Raw genomic sequence first — 27138 nt, forward strand, 5'->3', positions numbered from 1 at the left:
GTAGTAGTAGAAGTAGTGAATTAGCAAACTGGAGATTTAGTGATTTAGACAGAATGTTTCCTTTAGCCTCATTGTGTGCTAATGCACGCAACTGTTAAGGCAGGTTTAATTTTTGTTGTCTCATAACATCCTTTGTCCGTAAACAACATAGGCGACCCGTCTGTGCCTTGACTTCACCCGGCCCCCCGCCCCTTTGCCTGCAGTGTGTGTGTCTCTCTCTCACACACACACACACACACACACACACACACACACACAACACGGAGAAGTTCTACAGAGTTCGAATGAATTAATAAGATAATATAACAGCGTATCCGCGCGCCTGGTGTAGCCGGTATCATTGATAATCACTTGGATCTAAACAAACGCGCTGTGCGCACCACGCATACGCTCGCTATGAAAAGTCTGGTGTAGATCGATCGGCCGTGTTGTGCCCCCCCCCCACCCCCCGAGTATTTTTTTCTCTCCGTGTCTGTGTCTCTGTCTTTTGTAAATCGAATGCTAAAATTGCCATTTGAATGTAGTTTAAAAAAAAAGATATATATTTTTTAATGTAATTTTAATTTTATTATAGTATTATAATTTTTTTCCTGACCTACCAATGCGAAAACAAATGCTTTAATCATGTTTCCCCCTATAAACGTCACTTGAAAGTTACGTTTTAGAAACTTTAATAGTTATCACAACAGCGAACGCTGAAAATCAGCTGTGCAGCCTGTGCTTCTCCTGTCTGTCTGTCTGTCTGTGCAGTCATTGCGCACAGCTGTGTGTCGTTCCTTCATCATCTCTCTCTCCCCCTCCCTCCCTCTCTCCCTCCCTCCCTCTCTCTCTCCCTCTTTCTCTCGCGCTCTCTCTCTCACACACACACACAGTGGTGGAAAAAGTACTCAAATGTTTTACTTAAGTAAAAGTATCAATACTGCATTATATAAATACTTTGTTACAAGTAAAAGTCCAGAATTCAAAATTTACTTGAGTAAAAGTACAAAAGTATTGGCATCAAAATGTACTTAAAGTACCAAAAGTAAAAGTACTAAAATATTTGAAAATAGCAGATCTACAAGCTCATAACGCGTGGCATCGCGACGCGTTGTGAGCTTGTAGATCGGCTATTTTCAAATAGTCTAGGTATAAAATAGGGCTAACGTGGTTAATCTATGTTTTATAATAATAATAATAAATAATAATAATAATAATTTATATCTGGAAAGTAATTAGTAACTAAAGTTTTCAAATAATTGTAGTGGAGTAAAAGTACAATATTTGCCTCTGATATGTAGTGGAGTAGAAGTAAAAGTATAGACAATTGGAAATACTCCAGAAAAGTAAAAGTACCTCAAAATTGTACACCACTGCACACACACACACACACACACACACACACACACACACACACACACACACACACACACACACACACACACACACACACACACACACACACACACACACACACACACATGCTCTCCTTGTCTCTCTCTCTCCCCCTCCCTCCCTCCCTCCCTCCCTCCCTCTCTCTCTCGAGCTCTCTCTCACCCCTCTCTCTCTCTCTCTCCCTCTCTCTCCCTCTCTGTCTGTGTCGCTGTCTTGCACGTCCCTCTTTCTCTCGCGCTCTCTCTCTCACCCCTCTCTCTCTCTCTCTCTCTCTCTCTCTCTCTCTCCCTCTCCGTGCTCACTATCTCGCAGATGATTGGCTGTTCAAAACGGAACACCCGGAAGTAAATTGCGAGATGAAATATAGAGCACTTTATGATTATTATAAAAGGAGACACGTGTGAAGGTGGAAAATAAAATAGAAGTACTTCTATACTTTTGCATGAGCGATTTTTGTAGCAAGTTGGGAGAGAAGTGGAGCAGTGCTTTGGCCGTGAGTAGTACCTAAGAGGTTGAGGTTCCAAAAGGGACACCTCTCCATTTGTGTTGTGAGATGGGGGGGGGGGATATGGTTCTCCTATGCACGGAGTTCCTAGTCATCTATGCACGGAATTAGTCATCTATGCACGGAATTGCCGTTTGTCAATCCGTGCTATTTCACCGTGTTTGGGGGGCGATCGGGTTGGTTTCATAGTAAGCTCCACTCTGAGATCTGTTAGAGAGCGCTCTCTCTATCACCTAAAAGGTGATAGGGTGACCACCTCATTTGGTAGCATGTATGGAGTTACAGAAGGACACACACAACCCGAGCACGGTTTCATAGTAAGCTCCACTTAAATTCATACTGATCACAAGATTGTGTCAATGCAGATTTTGTGTAGACCTTGTTGTCAGGTCAAAATATATTTATTCAATATTCAAGAATATATTCAATGTTCTTCTGCTAAATCAATTCTGCATCTGTCTGTGACAGAAAGTGACAAAACATGAATAGGCCTACATATGAATGCTAAAACTTGTTGAACATCAAAATTCAAAACACTTCCATAAAGGAGATGATCACAAAACAGTGGCACAAAGGTTTTCAATCTTCTTGAGAACTTATTCAGTCACTGCACTGACCAATCTATGCCCTGAAACATTCCTAAAAAGGTTTCTTGGTTAACCATACAGTTAGAGCACAGTTGGACAAACAGGATATTAACAAACCACCCACACAACTTATGCTGCAGTTAGCATTACAGAAGTGAACACATATACAGTATTTCTTGCTGTATTGGCTGTTTTCTAATTGATGTATACCTCATACATGCCATCCTGTCATAGTTTCTATATAAAAGCGTTTGCCTCATCTTCATCACTTTAGGAGAGACTGTTTACAGTCAAACGAAAGGTAGGGTTCTGTGAGGTTGCAATCCATTTGACCAGACGCTAGCGATGTTCATGTTCTCTACTTTCCAGTGGTTCATACCGTACCAGGCTAGGGCAGTGGCTGCATGGATAACAAAATGAAACACACACTATGCTGCTTTTACCACACTGCTATTTATGTCTCCTCAACTGTAAGTCAGGCTCAGTGAAAAAACACCTTGACCTACATTTGTCAACAAATGAATAATATGCACTGCAGCAGTCAATGTATATATTTATTTATTTAGTGATTTAATTTAATGAGAAATTATTATATACTATAGTTGTTCTGCTATTGTTACATACAATTAATATGTCATTGGACAATCTTTTCGAATTAAACAAAGTAGAGAGAAAGAAAATCTGTTTCCACCACAATAGAATGTTGAATTTAAAGTGACACATATGGGCCACTGCTCATAATGTCTTGAGTTCTCCTTTCACTCTGCATGTAAGATCTTCACCTCACAGCATTTTAAAAAACCCATTAGCTATTAGTATGTCTTTGTCCCAATGTTCATGACATGAATACCAGCACATATTGCCAAGATTCCTGTTATTCACTCCTGCTACTCACAAACATGTTTAAGTGTTTGTGAGTACTATAGCTTTCACTTACACACTATGTTCAAATGTACATACTGGGTAAGTAAAAGGCTGGTGGTAACAAAGTGGAAATTGTAAAACTTCCTCCTCATTACTGCCCCTCTTGTCAGTTGTCAAATAATTGACAAATGCTGTGGGATAAATACTGTATGGGCTTTGACAGAGTGAGAAGTAGCCAGTGGAGTGCTTTTGTTTTGGTGGCTGGAGGTTTATTGCAAAAAGATCTCTTTCTAGGGAAAGTTGAGTCCCTGCTGGTTGCATCATCTTTGGCCATTTTATTAGGTACACACCTATTGAGTAGCAGGCAGGTGTCCCTATCCAGTCACCTCTCTCATGAAGAGGGAAGACTGAACCTTTTTAATTTCAAGGACGGTCATGGATTAGACCACAGACCTCCATTTGATACTTTGTTTTATCTTTGGGACCCCTACTAAAATCCACAGTGTAAATTGAACTATGTAATGTGCGTGTACAGACAGACCCTTAAGGGTCAACTTGGTTCACAACAATCAATCATTTAGCGGGGGACACCTGGGGGTCCCCGGACCCCACGATGAGAACCAGCTGCTGTTCAGGAGTGTAGCTCTTTCCGAGATGCAGGAACCACCCCGTCTAGCACTAACAATCATACCACGTTCAAAGTCCCTCAGATCATGTCATCTGCTCATTCTTATGTTGGTGGTGTAACTGAAACTCTTGGTACTTTCTGCATACAATACTTTATATACTGAGATGCAGCCACATCACTCTCTGTTTGGAGGAGTAGATTGTTTGCATGAATGGTTGTACCTATTAAAGTGGCCACTATATGCCAAGCTTGTTTCATTGCATTGTGCGTCATGGATATTTCTAGCATCTGTTTTTAAAGTGATTCCATTGGGGAAAAGCAGATTGGGTGCATGTAAAATACATACAGAGACACTGCAACAAAATATTGTAGCTTGAATTGTTCAGTGGACTAAAGCCATGCCTGAAACATGAAAAAAAAATGTTGGATTCCAAACACAATGAGCTATTCAATTTCCTCATGCATAACAAACTTAATTGACCACAGATAAAATCACTGCTCTCTGTCTCAGTCTCACAACACAACATCAACTAAAGTATTACAGAATATAAAATTGAATATTTCACATGGTTGAAATACTGTCAAAATACCTTTGTTTCCAACAATAGTAAGTTGCCCCAGCAACAGCACCAGTCAAGCCAATTACAAGGGAGCTGTTTCTCTATTCAGGAACTTGGCATCCAGTCCTGAGGTATCTGAACAACAAGATGGCACAGCCTCTTCTGCTATTTTTTTTAATTTTTGTATATATTTTTTTTATTAGGGAATTCAGTTTAGGTTTCACAGACAGGTGCATAATATATGCATGTACAGTTATATTTATATTTTATATTATTTATTTTATTTTTGCATTTTTACCCGGCATCGTCTCTGTATATAAAACAAACAACCAAAGAAAAAAAAAAAAAAAGAGAAAGAGAAAAAAGAGAAAAGAAAACAACTTGTGACCCCAAAAATGGCTATTAGGAAAAGTGAACTCTGTGTAATACCTTAAACTGTATAAGTTCTAGCCTTGCGCACGGTGTGCTTGATCTAATTTTGTATATTGCTTTGTCCCACCACTGGTCTCCAAAGTCTATTAGGTGTGCTCCCTCTTCCCAAGCTGTCCGGGCCTTGACTATAGGGTGATCGTCAAAGTTTGTCGTATAGTTTAGAGATAAGTGAATCCTGGTTGGGTTTAAATGTGAGAAAGTCGTCCCAACACTGTTTAGGAGGTTCTTCTGCTATTTTTAAGCACTTTTAGAATGAATATTAGTTCATATGCCTTGAGACGACACCAGCCTTCAGAACTATCTTCACATTTCAGTCACAGTGTGACCCATACCATTTTATTAATTCACATGTTTTTTTTTTAAGTATTGTGTGAAATTTCGGAGTAGAGCAAACAAGTGTAGAGAAGGCCTTCTCCTTCCTATCCTCCTAAAAAGCCTAATTTATACTTCAAATTTTGGCACATTTTTAACTTAAAAATCTGTTATATTCATGGCGCAACACCATACAACATAAGTGTGAATTACTGCTGCTGCTGCTGCTGCTGCGTTCCACCCTGCAGCTAGTTCTCTCTCCTCTCCTGGGCACTATTTCCTAGTAGGAGTGGAGCTGGTAGCTCCAGTCACGAGTCTGGAGGAGACATAGGTGGAGGAATCCACCCCACTCCTCAGCCAACTGACATTCAGCTGCTGTGGATAGAAGCCCATAATACTGCATTGCATGATGGACCAGTCCCCATATGCAGTAGGCTTGGGTAGATGGACCTTGACAACCGGAGTTAGTGTAATTCACGACGAGCAGAACACAAAAGCATTTCCAACACACACACACACACACACACGCACGCACACACACACACACACACACAAAAAATACAGTTGTGACTATTGAAGATAAAGAGGAGGCAAAGAAACGCATTTAGCCAAGAAACAATCGCTCGCCCAATATCTTGATTCACATCTGCTCAGCAAAGCAAAAGAGGGTAAATGTACCTTGCCGAATCCGAACCACCATGCATACTCCTACTGTAGAACCGTGCACTGTATCGGCAAAGACTCTCCACTCCAGCTTTCCTTGCAGCCATTTTTTAATGCCTGGCTATTGTAGTGGGCAGCATTTCTTATGCTATTTCCCCAAAAACCGACAAACTTCCCAATCCTGGTGTCTATATTTGTTCAGCTTGTGGTTGAACACATTTATGACAAAGTAGAACATATTGGTGTTGTTGTCCTCATATTCACAATCACTTATCTGATAATGATACCCTCCTGAAACAGTACCAATCAGAATCCATTTCATGTAGTGATTACTTAATAAACATAATATAGAAGAAAGTAATTATCCATTGAAAATCCAATTATTCCAACAATTAAAAAAATGTAATTAAAAAAAGGCCTTTCTTGACCTTTCTTTTCATCCTATTCTGTCTATCAATGCACTTGTTGAAAACCTATTTCACTAGGTAATATTATGTAAAGCACCTTGAAAAAAATCTGTCAAGTGCAGTTTTTAAGTCATATATCTATATACCAAAAGATTCTTGGGGGCTTGTCTCTCCTATAATAACGCAGAGGACATTATACACACAGGTGCCAAGGGATAATACGTACGTCTCAAGAGGAAGTATGGGGCATGGGGTCCACTGCCAAGCAAACACCAGCAGCCTTTTGTGTGAACATAGAAGAGCTGATTCTGATCAATTTCCACATTGTATTCACCATCTCCAGTCACGATCTTTTGGCAGGTCAACAAGTGCAGCAAGTGTTTGCCTGTGGATTACAGAAATAGAGGAATACATTGAATTACCCCCACCCCCCCGCCTATAGGGGCCCAGCAGTTAAGTATCTTGTTGATCTACACACAGTCCTTTGATCTCATTATGGATAGAGACTGGAACAGTGTTGCAACAAAACAGATCAAAATGGAAGTCTTGGTTGACTAAGTGACCAACCTCTGCTATCCCACACTGGATCATCCATTTAAAAACAGGTAGCAACTTCATCTTCAATAAATGCATCACCTTTGCATCACCTTCACCATTATAATTTAAAGGTACCAACAACAGTGCTTCTCATTTCACGTTGACCCTGTATTACAATTTAAAATGTAGGCTTATCCAGAGTCACTTATAAAGATCAAAGAAAATGGCATGAACCAACAAATGACAGGGATCAGGGTAAATGGTCAAGTAAATAGAGTGCAAATAAATCAATAAAGTGCTACAAAATAAGGATACTAGGTCAAATCTAGTATCTAAAATGAAATCTAACTGAGGATCTGTCTAAACCACATGCTATCTAAATAACATTAGCATTTGTAGTTGAGCAAACGCTGTCTACTTTATCTAAATAACATGTAATGTATTTATCCAATTTACATCTGGAAATTCTTTCAGCACAGCTTAACAAGTATCAAAACATTATCAACAAGAAGTGATACAAGGAAGTGAGGAGTGCTAATTTTCAGGCCTGACCAGGGGGGAGGTCATTCCAGAGGAGAAGAGTCTAGGACACTTGGATCATTGGCCATGGTGTGTTGTAGGGAAGGGAGGGACAGATGTCCTGTGTTGGCTGATGTAAGTGTGCAGGAAGGGGTCAGCAACCAGAAGCTAGTGAAGACAACGCAGGTGGAGGGAGAAGCGTATATTTAGGAAGATTTCACTTTTTATTTTAGAATTATTTTTGGTCGCAATATGAAATTATACTTATTCTAGTGATCTCAATTTTAAATGACAATCATGTGAAAAGCTCATGCTGTGTGCAAGTATATTCTTCCCTACTGTCACTGATTCAAGGAGATACTGTCCACTATATTATGGTATGTTGTTAACAGTAGCCTACCTCTTTTCTGAGATAGTCTTGCCTTCCAAACAAGATGCATACCAGAACTGAAATGACTTGAAGCTTCTTTCCCCATACAATCACGGACATGAACTGTCGATCTGACAAGAATAAAAATAAATCAGAACAAGAGGAATCACTACCCTCAACAATATCTCACCAGTTCCTACATGACAACCTGCTGCCACCTACTGTACAACTGTCAGGACTGCAGCATGTTTGGACTGTCAACTTGATGGCCTGGAAATTTGACAAGTTAAAGTTTGCTTTGTTTTCCACTACCCTTAACTAAAAGCTTGCATCTCAAGTCATAGTCCAATATATATTTTTGATGCCAATTTTCCTTTCAAAAAAAAAAATAGTACCGATTCCTAATCTGAAATGATTCAGAAACCATCTAGCTACTACAAATCCCCATTCAAATTCAGTATAAAAGCAAACAGTAACATATTGCCATTACACATGATAATATAAAATGTTTGCAACATCACAGATATATAAACAAGTGTTTGAATAGGAGAGACAGTTTTAATATATACAGTCAAATGAAAGGTACAATATGCTTCTGTAAGGCTGCAAACCCGTTGACCAGAGGCTAGCAATGTTCATGAAATGTTCTCAACTGACAGCATTAGTATGGGTCTCAAAACAGGAAATGATACAACATAGTATCAAAAAAGGTAAACAAACAGGAAAATGAAGACAGGCAGAAACAGCCTGTGCAACTGTGAAATACAGAAACAGCCTGTGCAACTGAAATACACAACAAGTCTGTGCCGCTTCAACTCCTATATTTCTGTGTGAACATTGTAGCTTGTTTCAAGGAAGTGAAAACAAAAAGTTCAAATTCCCAAGAAACAGTAGACTATTTTAAACACCCAGTCTGTATAAATAGCTTAAGTTAACCTACTTGACACATTCAGATTCTTAATGTTCAATTCACAGAGACATTGCCAGACATCTAAGATACTGTTTGGTATGAGATTTACAACAAAGTTTAATAACAATGCAACAAAGGAACTTCAAGTAATGACCAAAATACTTAACGTAGTGCTTAGTTTAGTGTATTTTAAGACCATGCACTCTCAATATGGCTGGTGGACGTTTAAGGGCCACATGTCCCCCAAAAATGTATTTGAAAAATACGTTGTGAATTACACCGACTCCGGTTGTTAAGGTCCATCTACCCAATTTGTACAATTTTTAATTGAATAGATCCATTCTTCACAAATGAAACATGTTTACAATTCCAATAACTGGCAACATACTTTAGCCAAGCAGGATTAAACGATAAACAAATACCATCTGTTCATTGAAAACTTTGTAAAACACCAGAGATGGGTCTTTTAATATCCCAATCATCAAACTAACAATTGTTCATGGTAGCCTAAGCTGTGTAGGCTTATAAGTGCTTTTCTTCAACAAAACAAACAAACACATGAATAATGGGAAATCAAAGGTTTTGCAAGCTTTATACCAAATTGCAGCATATACTGTAGTTCTATGTCAAGCAGGTCTCATAATTAACAGTTAGAATAATGGATGCAAATGAGACGGAGCAAAACAACTCTAGCTCCAATTAAATTACAGATTTTGACTGACGTGTCAAACACCAAATGCACCCTTAAGCCTTGCTTTTCTTTGCTGATTGATAGCTATTTTGCAAATGTAAATCAGATGGACATAAGCAATTGGGAACCTTTGGTCACCAGAGAGGGTAATACCAAATTGCTTACAACATTCTTCCACAATATAGTTGAAATTGTTAACTATCTACATCTTTAAGACTGAAGCTCGGGCATTGGTCTTTTTTTCAAAACTTTGTCTCCCTTTTTAGGGAACCACCATGAAATTAAGTTAACACTTTACTATACAATGGCCCTATTTCGCGATGTGCATTGATTGTAAAAAAAAGAAAAAGAAAACTTTAAAGTACACAATACTGTGCAAATTATATTATTTTAGTTGTGTAACAAAGCAATGTAACTACAAAGAGTACAAAAATAACGGTTTATAGTGACATCGTGTTGTTAAGGATTTGCACAGCATTACCATGTACCTACGATATTTTTCCATAGGTTAATACACTGAAATGGGGCCACTGAAACGTAAAGAGATACCTCAAATTCTTTATAAAAGAAATATAGATAAATGTGTACAAATATTTACACAAGGGGAGAGGGGGAAAACCAAGGCATTTAGTGTTTTGGATTCTATGATTATCCATAGTAACCTTCTGTGATTTTATTCACTTCCCCAAAATAAACCTTACTGTCTTCTTAGTTGCTCTCGGAGTGTTCACGCTGTGGTATCCGACAGGGGTGCTCACATGCCCTCACTACTATTTCAGGGTGCACTATGTGTCCTGGGCCAGCCCATGTCCCTGAGTTCTACAGAGGGCCTGCAAGTGTTTCCACTCGTTGCCAGTGGCAAGGTTCTCAACCTGAGTCTGAGTCACTGGTGGAGGAAGAGGAGGAGGACGAGGAGGAAGAGTCCGAGCTGGAGCTGCTTCCACTGAGTCGTGAGGGTTGGACATGAGGCTCCACGCCGCTAGGCTTCTCCACTGAGGGGAAAAGGGTGGTTGGAATTTAAATACACCACATAATAGTCATATTAAAAAGGACCACTTCAGCCATTTTCAACCTAGCTTCATATAATCGGTCCTCACTAATGCCCAGTAAATAAGATGGCACCATTTCTGTCTACTCGCCCTGTGTCTCATCATCAGTAGTCAGGTGTGGTAATTTCAAAATCATGTTCAGAACCCAAGATATGATGATTTGAAGATTTGCTGCTCCATTCACTCTTTGTTTAACTTCTTACTGAAAAAGGCTGTATCTCGGCTCCTAAGCACTTTTTTTTAACAATGAATTTTGGCTGTGGCACTCAGAGCCAAAATTCCATAAATAAACTGGGCACTGAATGAGTTAGGGGTGATTTATACTCCATTGTATGACGTCTGACGTATCGTGCTCCGAAAACAGCAGACCTACAACATCACAATGCGATGCATCTGTGACGAGTTGCGAGCTTGTAGGTCAGCTATTTTAGGCGAATGACACCGGCATACGACAGAGCATAAATTAGGCTTTACACTGAGCATTACTGAGGACCAATTACATGAAGAGAAGGTCAAAAACATAAAGTGCTCCTTTAAAACTGAAGTGCTCCTTTAATGATGTCAACCACAATGAATCATCTGACCCTTACATGGAGCAGTCATGCTTAATTGGTAGCGATCATAGAAAGATCTTCCATGAGATAAATCCAGAACTATGCACTGTTTATATCCTCATTGTCTGCATTTTAAAACCAGGGATTCATTTGTGATCCAATCAAAGAAATAAACCAATTCATGTCATGAAGCAATCAACAAACGGCGTGGTGGAGCCTAATGCTATAGAAGAAGATAAAAGAGTTGCATAGATCTCAATGTAAACTAGAATAAACATCGGAGCAGAATTCACAAGGTGGAGAGAACTAAGAGCATAACGAACACATGGGGTGGGGTTGAGGATAAATGCAGAGTATGCATCGTTTATTGATCACATGTGTGTGAGGAAGCGGGAAGCGAGGGTTTGACATGTTTACAAAACATTGCCAACATTAATAATGGACACCTTGAGATATGGGGGGAAAAAAACTATATCAGTTCCTTCGGGGAATCTTTTTTATATTTATTGAAATGACTTTAATTTATAAATGCTTGTCATAACCACTGAAAAGCTGTAGAGGGTAGCAGAATGGAAGAGAAGAATTATGACATCACATGTGGAGGAAGTTGCTAGTTGTTCATACTGTACTTACTTATACAGTTATAATTGCAATGCTATGGTAAGTCTAATCTAAACTAAAGTATATTCATGATATGTGTTCTTGTATTTGTTTTTACTGAGCTTGGGCGAGTTTGCTCGGGTGAGCTGCACAGACATAGTTTGCTGAAATGGCTAATGCTAGTGGTAATGTTTCAAGCAGGTAAGAGCTGACACTGACATATTACCTGAAGAGGAATTTGAATACTTGGAAGGTGAAATTGATGATGGCCCGGATACCACAGAGTGCTTAGTCATTCATTGTAAACAACATTACCTGTTCGGCGTTTAAAATTATCTGTTGGCCTCTCGTAAAAAAAAAGTTTGTAACTGACACTTTCAAATAAACTTAGTCAATAATCAAAAATACACTCTAAACTATTCATAAATGATTACTTATGTATGATTTGTAACATGCACAAACATTGTAACATTGACAAAGTGAGAAGATTTTTCTTAACCCATTAACACATTGGGTGCCAAAACCGTATATATACGGTTTTGCGCATACTAACGTTGAGTGCCAAAACCGTATATATACGGTTTTTGAAAAAAAAATTTTTTTTTTTTTTTTCCTTCACAGCAACAGGAAATATCACTCCTACAAGATTTAGACTCCAATCCACCTCCTGGTTAACTTATGACTTCAAAAACCTGTATCTCGGCTCCTGTGCACTTTTTTTTTTTACAATGTTAATTTAACTTTTTTGAACTGGCTGCAACTATGGAATGGATTTCCGAATGTTTTAAATTTTTTCCCCCCGATTGTACGAGACCTGTATGTGTGTAATGAGGGGATCACCGTGAGGACGGTGATCACTGAAATTTTTTTGTGACTACTTGAAAAAGGTTCAAAATGTTTAAAAAGTCCTGGCACTCAAAGTATAATATTTTAATAAACCTCTGGCACCCAATGTGTTAACTCATTCACTGCCTGAATTATTTCTGGCCGCGTTTGCCCACTGCCAGAGATTTTTCATTGAAAAAAAAAAGTACTCAGGAGCCGAGATACAGAATTTTAAAGTTTTAAGTTAACAAGGAAGTGGATAGGAGTCTAGATCTTCAAAAAATCATATCTCCTTGGTCTTTGGGTCAAATTTAAAAAAATAATATATAAAAAAAAAAAAAAAGATCGATTGGCAGTCAATGGGTTAAAACCGATAAAGCATCCGTGCCATTTTAGATTAAAATACAGCATACTATCCCGATACATTGATGCCAAGTATCGATAATGATCTCCTCATATGATGTGTTGCGTGAGCTCACCTTTGGGTTTAGGGGGTTTCTTGGCAGAGTTTAGCTGTCCACTGACATCCTGCAGCCTCTTCTCCAGCTCCCTCCTCTTCTCAAGTGTCAGCTCCTCTTTTGACTTGCCACCGCCTGCTCTTTTTGCTGCGGAGCGTAAGAATAAAGCACAAGGTTCTCAGGAAACTTGGGGGTTTTCCACAGCAGAGCTCTGTACGTGTGTGTGTGGGTGAATATATATATGTATATGTATATACACACACAGTCATGAACCCTAGAGTAGCTATTCTGGGCAAGTCATAATAGGTGAACATTCTGTGAAAAGTGGTGGACATTTGCTAAAATTATGAGATACGTTGTGAACTTGTAGATCATCCATTTCCGGAGAAGACATTCGGTATAGAGGGGGGAAAAGGAGGGGGCCAAGTATAGACCTCTGGGGGACCCCGGTCAATGAAGTATATCAGGTTTAAGTGGTTAAGCTTACAAAATACATAATGGGCTCAGCTCTCTGGCTCACCATAAGGCTTGCGGGGCTTCTTCCTCAGACAGGTCATGACATAGCGCTCCAGCTCCTTCAGAGTTGAGGGCTTGAGCGTCTCAAAGTCGATCTCGATTTCCTCAGGGTTGGTGTCCCTCAGTGAGGGCTCCCTGGCCTGGATGATATGAACTACACGGCCGAGTTTCTCTCCAGGCAGCTTGTTTATGTCCAGGCTCAGTTGGCGCTTCTCATCATACGACATGGGCACAATCTCCTCCTCTTCCTCAGAGTCATAATGGGGCAGCATGGTTGGGGGCGGCGGGGCAAAGAACGCCTTCTTTGTGTTCCTGGCTCAGAGAAAATAAAACGTGTGGTCAGGACGAGAGAGAATCTCCGGGAGTGTTGGGTCTATTCTACAAAATTAGTCCGTAAAAAGTGTATCAGTCTATATTGAAAAAGTGACTTGAGTTTAGGAGTTGATGGTCATAATATAACATACGAGTGCGAATAGCGAATACCATTATTATACTGTGTCAATATTGTAATATTATGAACATTATATTAAAAACAAAACCATATTTTCTAATGCTATTAATATTTTTTATAAGCAAAGGAACCAAATGTTCCGCTTGTGGTGAGGCAGGCTGTAGGGAGAAAAAAAACTCTGTTGAAGACCCAAGTGTCGAAACGCGTCGGTCAGCTGTTGCCTTGCTCATCTGTAAAATAAATCTGTATATTTTTTTCACCTGCAGATGGAGTGCCTCAGTATTGTTTTTCCTTACAGTCTGCCTAACCACAAGCAGAACTTTGGGTTCCTTTGCTTCTATGAAGACATTTGTAGAATCCCCAGATCAAAGATTTGAGTTGCAAATGTTTGCTTTAAAAAAAGAACATATTGAAAGAGTTGCAAAAATGCTCCCGATGTTTCAAAAATAGCAGATCTACGAGCTTGTATATCTGCTATTTTTTAATAGCCCAAATAAATCTAAAAATGACACAGATTCTTTCCCGGTCTAATAGCTAATTTACGATAGCTGTGTGTAACTACATAGCTACTCACTTGCTATTCTTGTTACTCTTCTTGCCGGGGCCTTTCTTGCCTTGTGTGCTGCTGCTGCCTCCTCCTCCTCCTCCTCCTCCTCCTCCTCCTCCTCGGCCCGACTTGCTCTTCATCGGCTTGCCTGTTGGTAACTTCCACTCCTCTGAGTCGGCTCTACCTCGGCCCGCTCGGCTGCTGCTGCCACTGCGCTTGTCCGGCTTCTTCTTCTTTTTCTTCTCCTTCTTGTCTTTCTTCTCCTTCTTCTTCTTGGGCTTGACGATGGGCTGAGAGAGTGCAGCCAGCTGCTCGTGCACGGCTCTGAGCTGTGAGGATGGAAATTAAGGGGAAATAATAATATTAATTTTTTTTTTGTAATTCAAATGTTTATTTGTTTTTTAATATGATACAAAATGTAACTCCAGTGGTACAAATCAGCATACAGCATAAAACAACAATACAGCCATTCCAAAAAATAAAATACAAAATAATAACAAAATACAAAATAAATGCTGTCCAATAATATTAATTTTTAAAAGCAAATGCCTCAACTAAACCAGAAGGCTTTTGCAATCAACAGTGCCCTTTTTTTCCTATTGAACAGTATATGTAAAAATGGGGGAAAAAAGTCTCTGGTAACCTGGAATATGCAATCATGTCAAACCAGTGGTGTACTTTTTTGATGTCTATTGTAATGTCTGTATTGTGGTGCCTGCTATTTTCGTTGTGTAAAAAAAAGAAAGAAAAAAGGGTGGTTCCACACAAATTGTATGCTACAACAATGTTAAAAGTATCAGAACCTCAATAAAGAAACATATACATATACATAAGTGCCTTTTTCAATGTTATCTATCCATATCTATAAATGCACAAAATCTCTCTGCGACTGTCCTGGGCATAACTAGGGCACTGTGTCTGACCGATTGACTACAAAATTGGCGTGTGTGCCGCTGCCACAGATGACCCGAGGGTGTTCAGTGCCGAGTTGCAGTTCGGTCGTATAAACCGTTTTCGAGAGCCGAAAAAACACGAATATCTGGATCTGTCTGTCAGCGGGTCTGTGGAGGACGCACCGAATCTCTGTGTGTTTGGGGCTGTAGGCGTCGACTTCCCTGATTGGCCAACCCGACTCATTGGCTTTTCATCCCATTATTTTGTGCTGCTGCAACGATATAAGTGGTAGCGTGTACAATGGAACTCCATTCGCATTTCCATATTTTGCCGCTCTGCCATATTCTAGTAGGTACCACACTGGGTCCTCTGAGAACGAGTACTACAAGTTAAACAGGTATTGCATAAGCGGCTCCGTTCCAGAGTAGGCCGGCCCGGTGCCCGTGGGTACCCCACTGGGTACTCCAACAACAGGGTACAACGTGTACAGGAGGACTTACCTGTGTGCAGACCTGGTCCTGCAATTCAGCTAGGCGATGGGCTCGCTCCTCCTCGCTATCTGAGCTGGGGCTGCTCTCGCTCCCCTCACTCTCACTGCTGGGCTCACTCTCAGAGGAGGAGGACGAGGAGGAAGATGAGGAGGAGGAAGAAGAGGAGGAGGATGAGGGGTGAGCCATAGACATGGCTGGATGATCCATGTGGGGCTCGTCTGGCATTTTCGCGAAACGGAATTCGAATACGTCCTGGAGGACCAAGGGAAGGAGGTGGAGGTAATGAGGTGACAAAGGACAAAGAGAGGATAAATACATTCCTGACAAATGTCTGTCATTCTTCTTTTATACATCATATATATTACAGAGGTTTGGTAAACAAAAGGTGGATGACGTGCAAAAGCCCAATAGTGTTCTCTGAAATTCTTGAACGTACAAATATCAGTTTAACTCAAGTTATCACTGTAACAATGAAGTACAAAAACGATGGCACATTAGGAAGAAATAAATAAAAGAACTAAAGCTGATGTATGGCTATGATGGCTGATCTAACCTGCAGCTTCCGTGCCATGCCCACAACATCATGGTCAGGTGGGTTGTATTTGTAACAGTTGGAAAACATGAGTCTAATGTCACCGGCGAACTGCTGTGCGTCCCTGTATTCTCGACAGTCCATCTTCCTCTGATTACAGCAGAGAGAGGAACAACAGTTAGAACTCAACAGCAGCACACTTTAGACAGATAAACCACATGAATCCTAGCATCCCTATTCTGGGGCAAACATTTGGCAAAACTAGCAGGTCTACAAGCTCAAAACGTGACGTTGTGAGCTTTTAAGTTGACTATTTTCAGCTAAGAGATTTGGTGAGGGTTTTTTAAGTGGTTAAAGGGCTGTCCACACCTAGAAACAAACACACACACACACACACACACACACACACACACACACACACACACACACACACACACACACACACACACACACACACACACACACACACACACACACACACACACACACACACACACACACACACACACACACACACACACACACACACACACACACACACACACACACACACACTTTCTTAATAGTGGATTACCGGTTTGCTGGGGCTCTGAATTAACATGACTATGAGCCAGTATTACATACAGGGTTTTCTATGATTCACGTTTCCACCAGATGTTACCTTGATGGTGCTGATGTCCATAGGGTACTTGATGATATCGTGGTAGTCATGAAGTCCCAGTGCAGTCGCATCCACAGGCTTATAGAAAGGCCAGCCGTATGCAGCATGCTTTTTTGACAACATGTCCTTCAGCAGCCCACTGCAGTACCTCAACGGTGGGCTCAGTTTGCCCCTCCGTGACGGCTGCATCTGAACAGAATCTGGCAAGTCCTTTTTAGGGGGTTTGATTGGCCGTCCACTGCCCACTCTACGTCCGGCGCCAGCCATCATGGGCTGGAGCAGGACAGGACCCGCAGGGCCCCTGACCATTCCCATACCAGGGGGGGGTTCCATGCTCATACCACCCAAGGAGGAGAGGGTGAGTGGTGAGGAGTCATGGACCTGGCCCCCGTGGCCTCCCTTCCCCAAGCCTACCATGCGGGCCCCACCGGACATGCCAACGGACATGCCCACGGACATGCCCACAGACATGCCCATGGTAGAAGGAGTGGTGGTGTCTGCCTTCCGCTTTACGCCTTTCTTCTGCAGAGAATTGAAAGGTTGGATATTAAAAATTGTAATATAAACACTGGATAGGCAAAAGGTCAAAAGGTCTTTAGATGTTAAAGGTGTCATACAGTAAAAAACTGATTTTTCCAGCCCCTCCATAAGTAAGTGCAGTAGCACAAGATGGGTAAATCTCTGACACCATCAATGTGGAGATTGTGTGCACATCTTGTATCCGTTTTAGGCCAGGTGCTGGACAACAAGGTCAAGGTCGAGATCATAAAGAACTTAAAATATCTGCACACTGTATTGCAGCTCCCAAAATGCAGTCACAAGGCAACATTTCGACCGTGAAACACAGATATCTCTAAAATCTGACACCATGAAACTGTCATATTTAGCTATCAATACAGTAGTTTAAAAAAAAAAACATTGCATTGGTTTGTTCCCAGTTGTGAAAAATCTGAACTTTTACTAAACATTTAACCTCCTGTTTTGTAACATATAAACTATTATATAGATCATTATGTTAACAATGTGCTACCTACAAATATGATTTCTACAGCAACGCACCAAACTGTTTCCTCCATGGGGAGAGAGTGGGTGTGAAACAATTAAAACCGAAATCGAATTTTCTTAGAATGTTTGATACACACTAGGGAAATGTATACAATATGACTCCTTTAACATTAAATGGTTTCTTCACTTTTGTTCTCTCTGGCATTAAGGCTATTACATTTTAATAACTTTAATGCCAAAGAGAACAAAAGTGAAGAAACCAGTGTTTTTTGGTTTTGTTTTGTTTTTCAATTTACTGATGCGTAGCAGGTTGTAATTTCAGGAAACATATTTGGATTTACATAAAGTTCTAAACCAACACAGCTGGGTTTGTGGTTGATACCTTGGTAGTTGGCTGTGTGGGGGGCATGGACATGATGTTGGCAGGGGGCAGGCTTTTGGGCAGTACAGTTTGGGGTGAGTTGGTCAGCATGGATTCTCCTGTGTCCGAGGAGGAAGGGGAGTATGCCGACTGGGACACTGCTGGGACCTGATGAGCCCTCGATGCTGAGAGAAAAGGATTCATTGGAGAAATACAATTAGGCTAAAAAAGACTATGCGCAATTACCTAAACTGTAAACAGATACAATGTACCATCATCACTGCAGACTTGTATTCTCAACCAAAAGCAATAGTTCTTCAAATAGTGCAAAAAGATACATTTAATGTCCATCTCTTTGCTAAAATTAGCATAACATTTTTTTCACAGGCTCACCATTAGACTTGCGACCTTTGCCCCGGCCAGCTTTGTTCCGCGAGGCCGGAGGAGGTAGCTCTATCTCTTCCTGGGGCATCTGAGCTACCTTCTGGAGGAAGATCTTCTCAAGAGACTGGGCCATCAGCACAATATCATCTGTAGGCTTGATGAGCCATAAATGCATATCAGTGCAATGGCAATAAGACAAAAACAAATATTCCTCCAAGTGTCCTCAAGCTGTTTCATAAAAAGCTCAGAATAGCCTCTTTGTGTGTTTTTATTGAATCCAAGCCACCAAGCCGAAACACAATCAACCGATTGATCATAAAGAATAAACATGCTCTGGAGATGCCCACCCATCTGAACGCTTTTGAGATTTTCAAGTGGGCCCTGCTCCAGGAAAGGTTGGAATCCACTGTCTGCCTTAATCCATTAAGACCGGGAAAGCATCTGTGTAAATTTTAAGATTTCTTTGGCTATGTTCGTGAAAATGTAATTGCGAACGCAGCGGAAGGAGGCGCGCCGAAGTGGAGCTTACTATGAAACCGTGCTCGGGTTGTGTGTCTGTCTGTGTGCAGTATTGTGTGCACTGCCTGTGTGCAGCCGCGCCCCCATGTGACTCACGCTCTCATTGGCTGCTGACAGACACTACAGCGTGGCTGAAATCCGCCTGCCCCTGGGTGACTAATTACACTCCTCTGAGAGAAATATAGCAGCTACAGTCAAAAATAGCACATCTAAAAGCATCTACACAAGTTCATCTATTGGGATATCTAAGAATTCCATGTCATTTGTGCATATATCAGGCCGGATGGCAAGTTGAAAACGCCTTAGTTTGAGGACAGTTTTAGATTTCTTCCACCCACTTCTCTACAATTGCTCATTCCTTTCTATTCTTCTTATTGTTATTTTTGAGCTGCCTTCGCTTCCCGCGTTCCCGCGTCTTACTTGTATATATATATTTTTTTAAAGCAAAGACTTTCACGATTTTTCTAAAATAGCAGATCTACAAGCTATGTAGCGCAATGAGCTTGTATATAGCTATTTTTGAATAGCCAAAGAAATCTAAAATGACACAGATGCGTTCCCGGATTGAATGGTTATGCCTACCTTGTTGTAGATGTAGCAGTTGGTGAACATGGTGTTGAAGTCCTGCATGCACTCACTGGCGCTGCGGTAGTAGTTGTTCTCCAAACGCTTCTTGATGGTCCCCATGTCCATGGGCTGTTTGATGATCTTATGATAATCCTGAGGAGACAATGGGAGGGAGGAGGCAAAGACATGGGCGAGAAGATGAGGGGCATAATATAGAAATGTTCTAAACAAGGCAACTAAATTAAAATCCACAACCACACACCCAAATGTTTTGTCAGCAAGATTACACATCCAGCCAGGACAGAAAGCTAAGCTAACTTGCGTTTAAAGAATACAGGCCACTGAAGAATTCCAAGATTAACCAGAAACAGTAATCTCCAAAAGATTTATAACAATTTCTCCAAAATCATGGTTGTATATCTGTCAAAGTTTAGGCAAACATATCATAAATGCAATAACATTGTCAATACCGTTTACATTAACATAACATGACATTTTGATCACAAAAGGTATTGACAATCAAAACGATGATCATCATCGTGGTCTTATAAGTCTCTCTTTGTTAAAGGGCAAGAACACTTGGTAGAGGTTTGGATTGTGTAGTTACCTTGCCATGATTTAAAGGGTTAGTTCAGATTTTTTGAGTATTTTCTGTAGGAAATACTTACCATTAATGTAGTGGTTGCAAAGGTATTAATTGATTGCCCGAGTCCCGTGGTCAGAGTTATGGTCCGGTTCTGATGAATATGAAGTAGTTCAGGTAGATTAGTAGATTTGGTGGGGGCCGCTCATTAAAAATAAATTAATTTTCGTTCAATTTCGACCCCTCTGTCACATGGTACTATTTTTTGTGTCATATATTTTGTGCGTGAGTAGGCTGCCGCGGCATAGTGATTCTGGACACAAACATTAGTACCATGTGACAGAGGGGTCGAAATTGAAAGAAACCTGCACTATATGGTAGAAATAGGTCAACAATACAAATGATGCTAGTTTTTTTAATTAATTTATTTTTAATGAGCAGCCCCCACCAAATCTACTAATCTACCGGAACTACTTCATATTCATCAGAACCGGACCATAACTCTGACCACGGGACTCGGGCAATCAATTAACACATTGCATGCCAGTCGCGTAGATCTACGCGAACCTATTTAAAGCCGCAGCGTGCCAGTCGCGTAGATCTACGCGAACCGCCGATTCCCATTGAAATTGCCCCAGGTGCACTTTCCGATTTTTTTTTATCCATTTCCGTTTCCGGTTTCCGGTCGGAAACAGAATTATTCGGGTTCCGTTTTTTTCGATCGTATCCGCTTCCTGTCTGGGATCCTGTTTAAAACTCGATTTTCTCGGTTGTTGTTTTTCTCCTCGCTGATCACTGTTTAGCGTTGATCGGCTGTATCTTCAAGATGGCGGCTCGCATTTGGAAACTGTTTTCGCTGGCCGTTTCTCACAGATCCGCTGTGTGTTTAGAACCAAATGAACGCGCACTTTTAACTTATTTAGCGAGGTCTGTGGCGACATGAAAAAAACAAAAAAACAACAATAAAACGCTGGCACTGGTGAGTACATTATGAGATTAAACTCTGGCATGGAATGTGTTAATACCTTTGCAACCACTACATTAATGGCAAGTATTTCCTACGGAAAATACTCAAAAAATCTGAACTAACCCTTTAACTCCAAAGGTGTGCAAGAAATCAAACATAACAGCTCCATTGACTAGAATTAACAATCAAAATATGCTCCTCATTGACTGGCCCAGGAGAGGCTCTTTTAGCCCGTAAACGAACGCAAACAAAGCTGATTCTGACAACATAGAACATCACCAAATATTTTTTCATACAAATGTCAAATTCCTATAGATTTTACTATCCAGTCTGGATTTTCTTCCTAATAAAAATAGCAAAATCAACAGGAAGCTGACATTTTTATTTAAAAAACAAACAGCACTGGGTTCTTTGATGTGCTATACTGTCAGAATCAGTTGTGTTTGCGTTCAGTTACGGGCTAAAAGTGTGACTTTAAGAGCCGTTTCATCGTACAATATAGGTCAATGAGGAGCATATTTAGCTAATTCTAGTAATTGCTAATGGAGCAATTATTTTTGATTTCTTGCCCACCTTTAAGTTACATCTTGGCCAGGTAACTACACAATCCAAACCTCTACCAAAGTGTTCTTGCCCTTTAAAAGGTCATGCCTTTCACTCAGCCATTTCAAATGTTACTACAAAATCTACGATGGAAAGAGAGATGGGAGGAGTAGGTGGACAGGCGGGCTTATAAGTAAGTGATGGGCTTTTAAATACAATAATACTTACAGGCAGGCTTAGCCTGTAGGCATCTACTGGCTCGTGAAAGGGCCAGGCAAAGTGGTGCCTCCACAGGGACTTCATCAGGGCCTTCTGAAGGTATTGCAGCTGGTTAGTCATGCGGGTCTGCCGGCTGGGATCCCTCACTGGTGGATGTTGGGCGGCCGGGGGTCCCTGAGGTGTTGTGTGGGGCAGTGAAGGGCTCTCAAAGTCCTCATACAGCAGGGAGGGCTTGCGGATGCGCTTCCCCGGCCCCGAGCCACCATGATGCTCCATCATGGACAGCCCCACCAGTGAGCTGGAAGGGTGGAGAAGGAGAGCACACATACAGGATTTTAGGATGAGGTACTGTAAAACATTTCAGCTGGAACAGAAGCAGAGGTATGATTGTAGATCAGTCAACAAGCGACACCAGCATGCTCACACATACATCCTCTGTGCAGAGTGCAGACCCATGCCCCTGCTTCCCCTCTGCAAATCTACAATTTTGTCCAATCCAAAACACCCTCTCCAGAATGCATTGACTGAAACCCCTCATAACGATGGAGAAGCTTTGCTGGTACTGCATCAAATGTTTCATGTTTCAGTGACATGACAACCCTACATCTAAACATTTCAACACATTTCACATGCCATAATAAAAACATTAGTATGTGCCTGTACTGTACACTCCAGCTATTACAAAGTAGCCTTTTGGCACTGCTTTAAAGTTTAAAACTTTTGTAACATGACAACCTTTTCATTCATCATTACATTAATGCCATTCATGGATCAGTTCATCCCTACGGTTACAAAGTATTAGAATGACCGGCGAGACCAATGCCATTTTGTGTGTTAGGCTACATAAAATAAACTTGTTAAGAAATACAGTATTCTGTATAAAGTATACACGCATTTAATGGGGGAGAGATATGCTGCTGACATCAAAGGTGAGCTGCACACAATTCGCTCAGGATTCAGGTAACTTCAACAAATCGTCACAGTTGGGCAGAAACTTTGTATATGCATATTTCAACTTTTATGTTTTTTGTTAAATGAATGCCCTACTTCGTCGTACAAGTGTGTCACGCAAAAGTAGTAAAAATAGCCGATGTACACAAGCTCACAAGGCGTATGTGTTCTCAGCTTGTAGATCTGCCATTTTTGCTTTCTTTTTATGCAAAGGAAATATTCGCACATCCACTTAGCTCAGATGTAGGTGCGTTGGATAGTATCAAATGACCATAAATGAAGAAAAATCCCGCACAATGCTCTTGCTCAGCAGCATCAAGTTTATTCAAACACTGACGTTTCTCTGGATCTTCATCAAGTGTCTTCACTGTTTTTTAAGAAAGTGCAAGTGGTTAAGTGTGTGTGTGTGTGTGTGTGTGTGTGTGTGTGTGTGTTTTTTTTATATTGAAGCAACCAATGAAAAGCATTAAGAGCGTGTGACTAAATAACTACATTTGAGCCATTTGCACAAAGGTTATTTTTTCCCCATTTTCTGAAAAGCAACAGTTTTGAATATACAAGGTTTCTGCCCGACAGCGACGATAGTGCTGCACGATTAATCGAAAAAAGATTGTGATCTCGATTCAGACACCTATGCGATCTCGATTTTAAATTATGACGATTTATTTTTCAATAAAAAAAAGAAAAAAAAAGATTTTTTAAATTATTTTTTTGCTTAATATTTTTATATTTACAAGAGAATTGTGTGAGAATCGTGTGAGAATCGTGATCTCAATTCTAATGGAGGAAAATCGTGATTCACATTTGAGCAAGAATCGTGCAGCACTAAGCGACGATACTGTATGTTCAATGAAAATATGCCTCTGCCTTCTCCGTCGCCTAGGCAACCAGGATTCTATCAATTGGCTGCTACTTTTGGCACAGTCACGGCAGCCTCCATGGTTCCTTGTTAGTCAAATGCTAAACTTGAATGTACTGTAGTAACACTCTTTGGACTGAGCTCTGTATTGAATCATCATTATCATCATTCATCAGCAACCTTATTGTCACATCACGCGATTGGTGTAAAAGTTATTATTATTATTATTTTGTGCAACCTCTCAACATTGCAGTTACAGGAAACGTTGAGAATAAGGACAGAGATTAGAGGCGAAAGAAATAGAACTAAAATGACTGGAAGACAAGACAGTCAAATCAATATACAAAGTTTAAAAAAAGCAATGGATAGAGAAGGCACTATGGAAGGCAGAAATGCTTCTTTGTGCAGGTGGAAAACAAACAAAAGCAGCAGTATCATGTGCATGGTTAAAGAGACATTGTTAAAGAAATGAAAGACAGAGTATACAGTATAAAAACAACAAATAGCAGCAGGTACTATGAGATCAGAGCTTCATGTTCATGGTTAAAGAAAACGTACCAATACAGCAGCGGATATTGATGGACTATATCTTGTGCAGATCAATTGTTAAGTATGTAGAATAGATAACTGAGTGTTATTGCATGTTACATGTCGTTCTGCTCCTAAAAATAGATTAATGCCACGTAAAGATTAGAGAAAGAACTGAAACTGAAAAGAGTAATGAGTAATAATGGGGTTCTTTTATTTCTTCCACTGATAATGCACGCACCTATGTTTGCTCATTAAATTGTAGATGGACACATGGCACTGATAACCATCAGTATTACTATTCTACACTGCAGGGCTGTCCAACTTTGTACAGATATTCAAGTGGGAGTGTATACTGCAGTACTCCTAATGTTCAGCGGTTCTCAACCTTGTCAGCTGGTAGATTCCTTATTTTTTGTTGTGTGTATGCATGTGCCTGACTGTGTTGTTTCATTTTCACTGTTCTACATGAAAACGCCATCACAAATAAACGATGTAAAAAAAAACACTGCAGACCCTCGGTTGACAACCACTGCTAGTTTTCTCAGGCTATGTCTGGGAAAGAATTACCATTTTGTTCCAAGCCCACCATCCTGTCTTCCCTTCACTCGCTCCCCGCCAATTACTGCACACGGTCCAGACTTAGAAGAATTTAGCTACATCTCACCCCGAGCCTCAGGACACAAACCTGTCCCACTGACACACAATTGGAGACAAAACTCCAGAGCTGATTTCTGCATCAGCCAGATTTAGCACCCACAGGGCACACAGTGTGTGTACAATATATTGAATATATCTATTAATTGGTAAACATGGACATTGTCGGTGCTTGGAGACAAAATAAATAGTCTAACCTTTATCATCATCATATTCTATCACCATTTTTGGTTCATTAAGGTCCATGGTTCATTTGGGTCCATGGTAGCCTAGATAAAGACTATCATAGATGTATTTTTTTTATCTGTTTTTACATATCATAGATACGAAAGTAAAAGTCAGACTCGATTAAATACATCTATGATTGTCTTGATCCAAGGCTAGGTTAGAGAGCTTTGCTGTATGCCAACCCCTGAATGAATACTACACTAACTACTGATGAGCTCAACTGAACAAATGATGTGTTATACACAAACAATCACATTAGAGCAATGCCTGCCTGCCTTATAAACTCGTCCTCGTTACAAAGCCTAAATATCATGATGAAGAGAGACCACATCTGTCCAGAGACTCCTGCAGACTGTCCACGCAAGCTCATTAGACACCTCGCAATAAAATCTCATCAGCTGGCCATCGCGTGGTTTCAACGCCCCGCCTTCTCTTCGTCGTGTTTGTAAACACTGACGGAGGGTAACGGCAGTAGCGAGATTGTAGGAAAATGCTTAACAAAAAGCCTACCTTCAGTTAGTTATAGACAAGACAATGCAATCCCTTGATCACATTCATCACACAAGCATGACTTGTTTTGATCGCAACCCAAGACAACATGAAGATCTAAGCTAAAAATGTAAATCACATCCGAAAGCTAACCCAATAAAAAACCGCTGCAAGATTTTAGGCTACAAAACGTTCGTCTATTGCAAGTTGCTATCCTGCACATTAGCTAAAGTAACCTTAGCATCTGTAAACATCTGCCAGGCAGCACTAATATTTGCTGTTAAAATGCACAGCAGAGATCCAAGCAGCATTACCACAGCATCCATGCAATGAATGAACCGGGTTGGCAGAGCAGAGCCCCGGGGGGACGAAGTTACAGCTGTCCTTATATGCCTTGTTGCCGGGTAGCAGCAAGCTGCTGCCAACATGTCATGCTAAACACAAAACCAAGCAATATTAACCCAATATTGACGCATATGTGACGTTTGACTGCGGCAGCCTTCAAGTCGTGTCTGTCATGAAGACTAACGGCTCACTGCAAGCTAGGGTTAGACTGTTAACGCTAGCTTGCAGTGAGCCGTTTGTCAGAGTGCTTTTTAGACACTATTCATATTCATTGCAGAAAAAGCCCTGTTCCAACCGCTACGGATTCACAGAGGGCTCTTCAGACACATTATTTATCCGGTTGGTACCTGTCACGATGCGGGTTAATGGCCGCTTCCATCGGGGCGGGTGACCGACCGGGTCCGGGTTGTTATTGTGTTTTTTTAACGTCCTACTGTTGTTTAGTGTCACTGACGAGCAGAACTGAGCAGAGCGACTCTGCAATGAAATGGCGCCTAAACGCTTCCGCCTGACGCTTTATAAACCTACCACGTGGCAGGACCGTGTTTCCTGTCACGTGCGTGGCCGTTCGTCAATGCCATTGGCCGGAAGCACACGTCCGTCACGCCCCAAAGTAGCTTCGTCGGAACATCCTGTACTTTTTTCAGTGACAGTCCCACCCACACGAAACAAAGGTGGTCTGTCGTCAGGACCACAGTGGCTATGTTTTTTTGCGTCTAACTTTAAATGATTAACTGTTGTTCGTGTCTCTCATTGCCTTACCACAAGATGTCGATAGCATTGCCTGGAGCTTTCACTGTGACATACATACTGTCGTACATAGCCCTGGACTAACGCTAGAGCTAAGTTGTACTCTTGTTTACATACCGAGCCGTCCCGGGTCCAGGGGGCTGGGAGATGAGTAGCCCTGGTCCAGAGAGCGTTAGTGAGTTCGAGGTGCCTACAACATACAGAGCATCTACAGCAGTGGTTCTCCAACTTTCTAATGTCAAAGAC

General features: G+C 40.9%; 1 protein-coding gene across 2 annotated transcripts; it reads right to left on the reverse strand.

The window, feature by feature from the left end:
* Positions 1 to 8296: 8296 nt before the first annotated feature.
* brd2b (bromodomain containing 2b) lies at positions 8297 to 26620 on the reverse strand. Of its 2 annotated transcripts, XM_080426955.1 has the most exons (12): positions 26490 to 26620; positions 22095 to 22383; positions 19789 to 19926; positions 18697 to 18841; positions 18325 to 18488; positions 16938 to 17459; positions 16298 to 16426; positions 15754 to 15996; positions 14387 to 14688; positions 13366 to 13673; positions 12867 to 12992; positions 8297 to 10351 (listed from the first exon to the last, which is right to left on the reverse strand). In XM_080426955.1, the coding sequence occupies exons 1-12, from the start codon at positions 26519 to 26521 to the stop codon at positions 10227 to 10229; spliced, it is 2523 nt and encodes an 840-aa protein (XP_080283081.1). In that variant the 5' UTR covers positions 26522 to 26620; the 3' UTR covers positions 8297 to 10226. The 2 variants fall into 2 exon arrangements, with proteins under 2 accessions (XP_080283081.1, XP_080283082.1); XM_080426956.1 differs by lacking the exon at positions 16298 to 16426.
* Between the last annotated feature and the right edge of the window lie 518 nt (positions 26621 to 27138).

Source organism: Gymnoscopelus braueri, assembly GCF_963280865.1.
Source record: "Gymnoscopelus braueri genome assembly, chromosome: 4".
NCBI classification, from domain to species: Eukaryota; Metazoa; Chordata; class Actinopteri; order Myctophiformes; family Myctophidae; genus Gymnoscopelus; species Gymnoscopelus braueri.

What these genes read in the sequence shown, in the direction of transcription:
- brd2b (XM_080426955.1), bottom strand. Translation starts at nt 26,521, where the DNA reads ATGGAAGCGGCCATTAACCCGCATCGTGACAG. An exon ending in TGGACATCAGCACCATCAAG is followed by an intron (nt 16,427 to 16,937) that starts GTAACATCTGGT and finishes TGCTGTAATCAG; the next exon opens with AGGAAGATGGACTGTCGAGA. An exon ending in GCATGGCACGGAAGCTGCAG is followed by an intron (nt 15,997 to 16,297) that starts GTTAGATCAGCC and finishes TTGGTCCTCCAG; the next exon opens with GACGTATTCGAATTCCGTTT.